Below are 11,438 nucleotides of genomic sequence, written 5' to 3' on the forward strand. Positions count from 1 at the left end.
CATAGTATAGCGATGTGAAATACATTGCAGGATGATATCGCCTCATGTAGTAACCGACAAACATTTCGTGACAAGCTAAACTGTCAAATTGCTACGCTACCAGTACTTATGTGATTAAACTCTGTTTAAAACATGTGTAATGCTGTTCCCTTCTACGAGTTGTGTTTTATCTTTGTTATCTTGTAATTATTTTTGCTTACGGTAGGTTGTAGTCATTTTGTGAGACAATAAGCATTCTCTACAAACAGAGTCACGTTAGACAATGTCGCAATGAGAACGACCTCACCATTCTTACTGCTATAGAATGAATATGCATTACATTTAAACGAAAATAGCTCGTTCTACAAGCTATCTTGCTTTTACCTAACTTGCTTTTGCTTTTGATTTTGCCTAACTTGCTTTTGCTTTGGCCGCTTGGGACCATTTGGCAGCTTTGCGTATTACGTCGTAGTTTCCAGTGCGCGAAATGAACTAGTGAGTCGCGTGGCTGTTTCTTTTTTCGTAATTATATATGTTATTTGAACGAAGTTTACGTTAAAAAGGGTGTCAGTGTGATTTTAATGAAAAACATCTTTCGAATGAGCTAATTGTGTTTTGTTCGTATGGCTCCTTTAAAGCATTCCATACTCCTACGCCGGGGCAGAACATCGACAGCATTTCGACTTGCTCACGACGGGGCCTTCAAACAGCTTGTCATTTTCTGGCCTTCTGTTCTAAGGAATTCCTGTGTCACAAGTCTAGTGACAAGTTAGAGCTGTGCAGTAATTTTTATGAAAGCCATAATTGTACTTATTTACTGGGGAATATGGCTGTTGCGGAGGGGGGATGGTTTGAGAGCTCGTACTCATGAGGTGTTGGGAACTACATTCAAAGGACAATTTAACCAGTACCTGAAAAACGCAGGACAAATGGACTAGTACAGCACAACTCCCAGTAGGATAGAAAAATTCTGTGTTCTGAGTTTCAAAGATTACTGGCAGGCTATCAGTGTACTGTTTCACATTTTAACTGAATAAAAGTTGGCTTTCCCTTCCGCACATGCACTTGAAGGCATCAATTATAAAACCAACATGCTTATAGCAGTTTCTTTCAAGTTAACTGCATAATAAATGGTACGTAAAATGTGTGCTTACTGATGGCTGGTTAAGACCAATTAACACGTGCTTTAAATTATGTGCACTAAAATACTGACATTACCTTTTCACATCTTTTTGGAATCACGATCTAAAAGAGCTCACCATGTGCACAACTTTACAGCAGCCCTGGAGGAGTGTGTTGCTCACTCTTTCGTTATATAATCACTGGTATCATTAGGAAACAAGATAGGAATCTTGAACAAGCTTGTCAAATATACAGCATTTCTATGAAGACTAAGTCCAAGTGCATTCAAACTAGTGCAGATGTAGCACATTAGCATAAAGACTTTAGGGATATTTGTTAAAATGAAAAGGAAGCATCAGCGGGAGGGTGACTCCGTATAGAATTGCCCTGACACATTCAAGGACAAAACATTATTGATGTTGAGAGTTGTCCCTAAGGATAATTAGCAGCGACTGTACTGATCAGCATATTCGCCTAACAGATGGTGTAGATGAAAAACAACAAAAGCAGCAACCATCCAAACACTAACAAGAATGCACGTCTTCCATGTTGTTTCAAAGAGTAAGCCCGCCATGTGTAAAAATATCTCCCCGACGCAATTCAATCCGTGTCGCAAATTTCGCGTCTTCAATGTATGGGGTTGTTTTAGAGACAACTGCAAAATAATATTCTATTTTCACATCCTAACATTCACTAAAAAAGTATTCAGCATTATGTGTGAATTGTTCAGCCAATATTATGTCCAGAATAGTGCCACTAATTTAAATACTTAAACTTTTACACCCCATTATTGTGCTGTTACCATGTATGCATAAGCATCCAATGAAAGAATATTGATGTATTTGTTAAAAAGACAGCCTTTACTTTCTGGTTATTCATTGCATATATACAGACATATATTAATGAATTGAAACAAACCAGAGTAGGCGTTCAAACTCTCACATTCGTTTGTTTGTATTTTCGTTCGTGTCACCTCTGGCAGAGTTTAAAGCAGCGGTGAGTCACTCGACGCTCTTCATAACAGGGAATTGTCTACATTAGTTTTTTTATGTTTCTAAAGGCCATACATTTCCTGGAATCATACACTAAGTAGAATGCTACGGACGAAATATTGTGCATTGTATCGATTCATGTCCAATTATTTTGTTTCACTAATTTGTCCACATTGGTTCTGGTATTCAAAACACAGGATTCTCACCTCCTTTTTCAGAACCTTCTTTGGAAAGATGTTTCATGCCACCTGGTGACACATTATAGCTCCTATAACGGGAAGAGAGAACGACATCCGCGTCTTAGTGCATGGAATCTCAACGAACACTGCTTTATTCTCTTCTTTTCCTCGCTCGCTCGCCTCGCGCGTCTCCCCGCGTCCACCTCCTCTTCCTCTTCCCCTGCTGCCCGAGAGGTGTGCCGGTTCTCGCCAGGAAGATTCAACATATTCCCGCCCCCGCGCTGGGTGCATCGGCTTCCAAGAGGTAAAGCCGCTGGACGGCACGCCGGATTTCCTAACCGCCTGGAAGCCGCAGTCGGAAATACCTGCTTGTTCCGTCTCTTCCCGGCAATGCCTCGATGATGCGCCCGATTTTCCACATAAAAGCGTTGTCCTGCACGATGACAACGTCGCCAACTCGCTGCCGGGAGGGAACAGCTGGTAGAGTATGATGAGCAGAGCGAAGAAGCAGGAAGTACTCTTCTCCATCGCTTCCATAGCTGGCTGACGAATTGACCTCGTTGGTTGAGTCGTCGTCTGAGGTCGTTGGCCGTGATGCTCTGCATGAGATGATCAGTTATCGACGGCAGACATACAAGACGTTTCCCTACGATGAAATGCGATGGAGTTGTAGCGCCAGGGACGGAAGCGGCGTCCAGGAGGCGGCGGCGACTGCGGTGGCCGCTGCAGCCGCTGCGAGTCCGCAGTAACGTACCCGTCGCCGTCGTCACGGGCCCCAGATACACGGCGTCGCGGCGCGCGCCACGCGTAAAAGCGGGGTTGAAAGCGGCGCCGGTCGGCCGCGTAGGGGCTTCCCTGCACGGGCTCGCCGTCAGGCCCGGTAACGTTGGCCTCTTCGCGGCCCTTCTCGCCGACGACGACGTCGAACTCCACCGTTTCTCCCTCGCCGACGCTGCGCATGATCTTCTGCGGGTTGTTGCGCGTGATGGCAGTATGGTGCACAAAGATGTCCTCGTGGGTGTCGTTGCGGTTGATGAAGCCGTAGCCATTCTTGACGTTGAACCACTTCACGGTGCCTGTATCAGCCGCAACTCGGCTGATAAGAAGGTCAGTCCGACACGCTGGCGTCGTGAACAGCAACTGCGTAGTGGTTTATTCACGAGCGCTTATATAGGTACATCGGGCGCGCTCTGCGCACCACACCGCGCATCACATGTTGACTCGGACATGATACGGCACGATACATCTTCCCATCTTTTTTTTTTTTTTTTTTACAGAATTATTTGACAAGAATTAGTGCTCCCGGATCACTTCTACAGTTAAGATATTTGTTGGAAGTTGCCACCGTATGCCAAGCGTCTTGGTTGAGTTGTGGCCCGCGTTGACCTTCTTGGGGCTGGCGATGCTCTGGGTGAAGTTTCGCGAACAGGTTCGTGTGATGGGGCGCATTCGGCATCGCTGTCATCGCTGTCATCGCTGTAGCTCGTGCTCGAGAAGTACTCAGGTGTTGGCCGCAGGTGTTGGCGGTTTCGCCTCAGTGTTGTACCATTCTCTGTTGCAACTTGGTACGACCTAGGTGCAACTTCACCCAATACCTTGCCCCTTTGAGACCACACCTGGCCACGGATGCGAACCAGCTGTTCTGGTTGAAGCGGTTGCAGTGTACGTCCAGTCGTCCGCTGGCGGTGCTTCTTGACCGGTGAACGTGGTGGGGGATTGAAGTCGGGAAGCCGTGCCCGCAGGCGCCGGCCCTGCAGCAGTTCCCCTGGCGAACGTCCGCCTGTTAAGGGGGAAGAGCGATACGCGAGTAAACCTAGCCAGAAATCTTCACGTGCGTTTCTTGTCTTTTTTAGGAGTCTCTTGGTAATTTGCACACCTTTTTCCGCCAGCCCATTGGACCGTGGAAACTCAGGGCTCGAAGTTACATGTTTAAAATCGTACCGTTTGGCGAAGGTGGCGAAGTGGTGGCTTGAAAACTGGGGGCCGTTATCTGTGCATACTTCGACAGGGATTCCGTATCTCGCGAAAATGGCTCCCAGCTTGTCGGTGACCGTGGCTGCCGATGAGTCTTCAAGTTTTTCGACCTCTGGAAAATTGGAGTATGCGTCAAATACGGCAAGGTACGTGCCACCCGCGTAATGAAACAGGTCCACGCCTACTCGGTACCAGGGGTTATCAGGGGTTGGTCGCGGTAAGAGAGGCTCGCTCGGCTGCTTGTATGCATAAGTTGCGCAAACTGAGCACTTTCGTACGACATCTTCAATCTCGGAGTTCATTCCAGGCCAAAAAACTAAACGCCGCGCTCTAGCCTTGCACTTGTTAATGCCGAGATGGCCTTCGTGAATGCGTCGAAGTGTTTCTGGTCGTAGCTTCTTTGGAACGACCACCTTGCATCCTTTGAGCAAAATTCCGTCTACCACTGAAAGTTCGGAAGCGAAAGGTTTCAGTTCTCCTTCGACGTTTTTGTTTGATGATATACTGTTTACAACAGCTCGAAGTTGTGGGTCATTATGCGTTTCTTCCGCAAAACGTTTTTTTGTGGCTTCACTTACAAGGGATGACAGGACGCCGACAGCGTGAACTTGAACGTCACTGTACCCAGCCGAGTCTTCCGAATCAGCAGGCACCGCCCTTGATAGCATATCAGCAAGCACCAATTCTTTGCCTGGAACAAACTGCAACACGTAATCATAAATTAGGAGACGGAGAAAAAATCGTTGCAGCCTTGGTGGCATGTCACCAATGTCTTTAGACGAGATTGCTATCAATGGCTTATGATCTGTATCAATGGAAATCTTTCGCCCATAGACAAACTGATGAAACTTTTCACAGCCATATGCAATCCCCATGGCTTCTTTTTCGATTTGCGAGTAACGCCTTTCGGTTTCGGTCATTGCTCGGGATGCGTACGCGATTGGACGCCAGCCGATATCATGACGCTGAAGTAGAGCAGCTCCCAGGCCGTCTTTCGAGGCATCTGACGTTATTTTTGTTTCTTTTGTAGGGTCAAAAAACGCTAACAGCGGGGCCGTTCGTAGCGCTTCACAAATCGTAGCCCATTCTTGAGCGTGGTTTTCTGTCCATTCGAACACTGCGTCCTTCCGTATCAGTCTGCGAAGGAGCTTTGTTCGATCAGCCAGTGTTGGCAGGTATTTGCCAAAATAGTTGATGACACCGAGCATGCGCTGGACTGCCAGTTTATCCTTCGGCACCGGAATTTTTTGCAAGCACCCGACCAGTTGTGGACTGGGGCGAATTCCAGTTTCGCTGATCAAGTCTCCCAGGAAAGCAATTTCCTGTACGCCGAACGTGCATTTTTCCGAGTTGAAAGTTAAGCCCGCTCGTTGTGCTGCGCAAAGAGCGGCCTTCAAGCGCTCGTCATGCTCCTGCTTAGATGAGCCCCACACCAAAATGTCGTCTATGTAGACCCGTACTCCTGGCAAGGGGTCGAAAATCTCGCTCAGCGTTTTTTGGAATACTTCCGGCGCGGACGAAATTCCAAATGGAAGTCGGAGGAAGCGGTAGCGACCGAAAGGAGTTGCGAAGGTACATATTTTTGATGTTGCCTCGTCCAGTGGTATCTGGTGAAATCCCGCGTTCGCGTCCAGACGGCTAAAAAACTTCGCACCGGAAAGCTCTGCCTCAATATCTTCGCGTTGCGGCATCTGATAATGTTCACGCTTTAAGCAGGCGTTTACATTTCGCGGATCCATGCATACTCTGAGGCTGCCATCTTTTTTCCTGACGATAACGAGAGGGCTTACCCAGTCAGTGGGCTCATCCACCTTGCAGATGATGCTTGCCTTTTCCATACGCTGCAGTTCTTTCCGCAGTGGTTCCTGTAGTGCCAACGGCACGCGACGAGCCAGCTGCACCACTGGAACGGAATCGTCGCGAAGAACCATCCGGTACTCTCGCTGCACGCAGCCGGTGCCCTCAAAAAGATGGGCGAACTCCTGCACCACGGTAGCGGAATTACCATAAGCGGCGTCGTTTGCCGCCACGGAGTCAACAGTTCGCGACACAAGTCCTAGCAACTCAGCTGTCTGCAGTCCGAGTATAGCCTGGCTTCGCTTCACTACGAAGAAGTGTGCGACGCACCGACGGCTCCCGAGTTTGACCACTTGTGTTGTGACGCCGCACTGCTTAATCACGTTACCGCTGTACGACCGCAGGACAGAACAGCTTGGCTTAAGGGGTGGCTTGGTGCGGAACCTTTTATACACCGATAACGGCAATAGATTGGCTTGGGATCCTGTGTCCACCTTCAACGCCACTTCTTGCTCCGCAACGTAGGCGTTTACAACCCAGTCTTTCGCTTTCTGAATGCCGCAAACGCTCACATCCAAGATGTTGAAGCCTTCGTCGTCACGTTGCACTTCACCGACTTGTTGTTTGCAGCAAATTGCAAAGTGGTTTCTTCCTTGACAAGAGCGGCAAATTTTCCCGAAGGCGGGGCACTTCCTTGGCTCGTGCCTCCTGTTGCACTTGAAGCACTGGAACGTGGTCTTCAAACTTTGGCTCGAGCGTTGCTGCCTCGCTGTAGTTGCATCAACTTTTTCGTCGCTCTCTTTCCACGCTTCGCTCTGTTTGCTTGCCGTCTCGGCGGCCTTGCAGAAATGCTCTGCCTTTTCCAAGGTCAGGTCTTTCTCCCTCAACATCTTCTCACGCAACTTCCTGTTGTTCGTACCGAAGACTATCTGGTCGCGAATCATGGAATCGAAGAGTTGGCCAAAGTTGCAAAACCTTGCTTGCTTCCGTAGGTCCCTGAGGAATTGTTCCGCCGGTTCATCCTCTTCCTGCGTCCTTGTCCTGAAAACGTATCTCTCGTAAACTTCGTTTTGCTGGCCTGCACAGTACTCCTCGAACTTCGCTATCACCGTCTGGTAGTCCTCCTTATTTTCACCTTCAGCAAACGTGAAGTTGTTGAAAACGTCTAAAGCATCGTCTCCGGCGACGGTCAGGAGCGTGGCAGTTTTCGCAGCTTCAGTCAGTGGCTTTGCTGGCGCAGTGGCTTGCAAGTACAGCTCAAGTTTTTGCTTGAATAGCGCCCAGTTCTTCTGAACATTACCGGTTAGTCGTAGGTGATCCGGCGGTTTCAGCGGTTCCATGACTGCGTCGTGGCTGCGCGCCCCACTTCTGGCACCATGTATCAGCCGCAACTCGGCTGATAAGAAGGTCAGTCCGACACGCTGGCGTCGTGAACAGCAACTGCGTAGTGGTTTATTCATGAGCGCTTATATAGGTACATCGGGCGCGCTCTGCGCACCACACCGCGCATCACATGTTGACTCGGACATGATACGGCACGATACAGTGCCCAGCACGCGCTCGGCCAGCACGGGCTTCTTCTTGCCGGGATCGCCCATCACGGGGGTCTTGGCGCTGACGTTGGAATCGGGTCGCCCGCGCCGAGCTCTTTTAGAGTATGTTCCCTGGATGACCCAACCAAAAACTGTCTCCACCGCGCACATGCTGTCTGTTAAACGCTCGATACGTCCTGTGACCAGCTTCCAGTAATTGTCAGAGCCCACTAAGACGCTAATAGTGGGACTCTGATCCTTGCAATCTTGAGGCTCGTCCGCGATGACCAAGTTTCGGCTACGGAGTTTGGAAACTAGAGCAGGTTCCATAGGTGAACTTCTTACAGTGCATACCTCCGGAACCTCCAGAGCCTCGAGGGCTACTTCTTTCGACTCGAAACGACCAGTCAGCGTGACGTTCAATTTCCGGCAGGTGTACCGACGCGAACGCTGAGAGTCGCCGAACGTGAATACCGTAAGGTCCTCAACGCCGGTGGATGGAAGCTCTAGCTTGTTCGCCAAGTCGCTGCGCACAAACGTTCGCTGGCTGCCGGTGTCAAAAAGAAGGCGGACCAGGACACGGTCAGCATTGCCATATGCCCATACCGTAGCCGTTTGTAGCAAGACAGACGACGTGAAATCGTTACTAGCAGAAGCAGTCGTCACCGGCTCTTCTTGTGGAGTCGCCATTTGCCGATTCATGCTCCCAAAAGGTGCTGGTGGTACGGGGGCCCCTGAGTTAGGCCGTGTCCACACGTCGCAGAGAACCGACAAATGGCGTCGCGCACAATGGCGACACCAAAGCCATGTGGGAAGGCGGCAGCTGCGTGCGAAGTGTCCTGGCTTGCCGCATCTAAAGCAACAACGCTTCCTTCCAAGTCTTCGTCGCTTCTCTTCTCCCGACAGCTTAGATTGGCAATCCTCGGTTCCGTGATCTGGCGCTTCGCAGAGTGGACATGCTCGCGGCTCTGACGACGATGAGCCGGTAGCCAAAGCCAGGGCGGATGGAAGCTCAGGAAAGACGTTAGCGCACGCTTGCCGCTCCACCGATGCCGCGTTCGAAGTGGCTCTTTTCTGCGTCACCTTGCTTTCCTCCCTGCTCTCCACCTGTATCTGCAGGAACCGCAGTACTCGTTTGACCTCGTCGCCTCGTGACCTTGGGGTGGTGGAGTCATCGGCTGCAGCCTCCTTCATGCGTTGCCTGTATAGCACTGCCAGATCCTCAGGCAGTGCGCGCATGAGGACGCGATGGAGGATTACTGCGTACTCCGATGCAGGAACTTCCAGGCTCTCGAGGCAACTTGTCCTAAACAGGATCTGTTCGTATAGGTCACGAAGCCGCGAGACCTGCGCCGAGCTTTCGATGGGGGCAATGGCGAGGAGGCTATCAATGTGGTCATCCACGAGAACATCCGTTCGGCCAAAACGATCTGTCAGCACCTTGATCGCGACCTCGTAATTGCTTTCGGTCAGGCGTATCCACTCAACTGCCCTCTTGGCGTCCCCGCTCAGGTACGTCTTCAAATACTTAAATTTTTCTATATTAGGCAGTTCCGGATGGGTGTGAATAGTCGCCTGGAAGTGCTCCCAAAAACCTTGCCACTCACGAAGCACGCCGGAGAAGACGGGAATCTGAAGCTTCGGCAAGGCAACCCTCTGAGTAGAAGAGCGGAAGCTGCCGTGAGCCGCGGCTTCCTGGTCGAATTCGCCGTTAATGCCAGCAGAAGTGCCACGTGATTGGTCGCTCGGTGGGAACACTCCTGGCTGGCCGACGTCTGTAGGTGTGACACTCTTGGTCTTCAGCATGAACCGAAGCTTGGTGATCGCGTGGCGAATTTTGTCGTGGTACTCTAACGCACCTGCTATCTCGTCTTCGTACTCCTGATCGTCAAGAAGTTCATCAATCTTCGCGTCCAGCTCGCTCAAGACGGCATCCTTTTCCTCGAGGTCTTCGATGGCTGCTTGTAAGTCTGAGGCGTCCGAATCGGTATCTTGTAGGAGCTCGTTGGCTGAAGCCAAAAGACGTGTAGCGGCACCGCGAAAAACACCCCGACGACGGCGCAACTTCTCCATGGTCAGCGCAGACGGATGTCGGTCTTCTCCCGGGTTTCGGCACCAGAAATCATATAACGGGAAGAGAGAACGACATCCGCGTCTTAGTGCATGGAATCTCAACGAACACTGCTTTATTCTCTTCTTTTCCTCGCTCGCTCGCCTCGCGCGTCTCCCCGCGTCCACCTCCTCTTCCTCTTCCCCTGCTGCCCGAGAGGTGTGCCGGTTCCCGCCAGGAAGATTCAACAGCTCCAGTCAAAGCTCATATTAGTTTTTGCAATCCTCCTTGCTTTTTTGAATTTGGAACCGGTTAAATCTAGAACTCAGGTTGACATCAATGGCAACCCCGTGTTGGGATTGTCTTGAATTTCGGATAGGAAGTCATCAAAAAATTTGAAGCGGGTCATGGGGCTGTTTAGATGTTTTTTCCCAGTTTGTAATTTACCAGCATTTTTGTTCTGTGATGCGCAGAGATAACTTTAAGAAGAGAAAAACGTGCAAAGATTTGTAGAGTTTTTGGACCCTCTGAAATTTTCTTAAATAGCGGTGGGAAACAATGCGTTTTAGCTCTGTGCTTTAGCATTATGCTTGTGTCGAACGTTGATACTCAAGAATACCATGTGACCAAGAATAGAAGGCAACGACTAAGCATCGAAGGCAGAAAGAAGCACAGCAAAAAAGCAAGAACATATCCTCACTGCAGGCGGTGAACAACACTGCCATCGTTACGTACGGCTTCCACTCACTGACGATAGACGTCGGACTCAGGCTCCTGTTTTGCTGAGTCTTCATGGTAGCGGACGTTATTTTCGCCATTCTCGGAGCAGACTTTCTCAGCCACTTCAACCTGGATGTGAGCGTACGTGACCGTTGCCTCAAGGATAACAACACATCCTTCAAAGTACGTGGTTTGGAGTCAAACATCCGCTCATCTGGCATCTGCGCCTTCCAGCCAGTATCTGCCTACCACCACGTCCTGGCCGAATTCCCTTCTCTCACCAAGCCCCGCAACACGGAACAGCCGGTGAAACATAACGTGACTCACCACATCAACACCACCGGGCCGCCAGTCACCGCCCGGCCACGACGGCTGTCCAGCAACAGGCTTCAAGCAGCACGCAGTGAGTTCGAGCATATTCTGCAGCTGGTAATTATTCGCCCTTCGTCTAGCCACAATTCATCGCCGCTGCACATGGTGCCTAAAGACGACGGGGACGACTGGCGCCCGTGCGGTGACTACAGAGCCTTGTACTCATCGACAACGCCGGCGCAGTATCCTCATCCACACATTCACGGTTTTAGTGCGCGGCTGGAAGGTACAAAAATATGCAGCAAGGTCGACCTCGTAGCGGCATACCACCAAATCCCCGTCGAATCAGAGAACATACCAAAAAACGGCCATAACAACTCCATTAGGCCTGTTGAGTTTGTCCGTATGCCCTATGTCTTGAAAAATGAAGCACAGACCTTTCAAAGGTTCATGCATGTGGTCACCCGGGGTCTGCCATTCGTCTTTCTCTACCTGGATCACATTTTCGTGACCAGCAAAACTCCTAGCGAGCACTAGCAGCACCTCCGCCAGCTCTTTCAGCGTCTGGATGAGCACGGTCTGGTGTTTAAACCTCAAAAGTGTGTTTGGTGTCGAGGCTCTCCACTTCCTCGGCCACCACATCACTGCTGAAGGCATTATGCCATTGGAATCGAGGGTGGAAGCCGTCAAGGAGTTTCCTGCTCCAACATCTTTCCGCAAGGGCTCTTAAACCTCCACCGGCGGTTCATTCCGTCTTGTGCTCGAGTACTCCAGCCATTGA

At 50.3% G+C, this 11,438-nt stretch overlaps 1 protein-coding gene across 1 annotated transcript; it reads right to left on the reverse strand.

Moving 5' to 3' along the window:
* Positions 1-3,397: 3,397 nt before the first annotated feature.
* LOC144174260 (uncharacterized) lies at positions 3,398-7,383 on the reverse strand. Its single transcript, XM_077702858.1, has 3 exons — positions 6,037-7,383; positions 4,825-4,947; positions 3,398-4,358 (listed from the first exon to the last, which is right to left on the reverse strand). Exons 1-3 carry the CDS (start codon positions 7,381-7,383, stop codon positions 4,194-4,196), a joined length of 1,635 nt encoding a protein of 544 aa, XP_077558984.1. The 3' UTR covers positions 3,398-4,193.
* Between the last annotated feature and the right edge of the window lie 4,055 nt (positions 7,384-11,438).

The sequence above is a fragment of the Haemaphysalis longicornis genome, unplaced genomic scaffold, assembly GCF_048455015.1.
Source record: "Haemaphysalis longicornis isolate Haplotype H1 unplaced genomic scaffold, Haemaphysalis longicornis Haplotype H1 scaffold_1, whole genome shotgun sequence".
NCBI classification, from domain to species: domain Eukaryota; kingdom Metazoa; phylum Arthropoda; class Arachnida; order Ixodida; family Ixodidae; genus Haemaphysalis; species Haemaphysalis longicornis.

Coding starts and splice junctions, on each gene's coding strand:
- LOC144174260 (XM_077702858.1), bottom strand. CDS start 7,383: ATGGAACCGCTGAAACCGCCGGATCACCTACGACTAACCGGTAATGTT. Junction 4,948..6,036: donor TGGATGAGCCCACTGACTGG/GTAAGCCCTCTC, acceptor TACGTGTTGCAG/TTTGTTCCAGGCAAAGAATT. Junction 4,359..4,824: donor TCGGCGTCCTGTCATCCCTT/GTAAGTGAAGCC, acceptor CCAATTTTCCAG/AGGTCGAAAAACTTGAAGAC.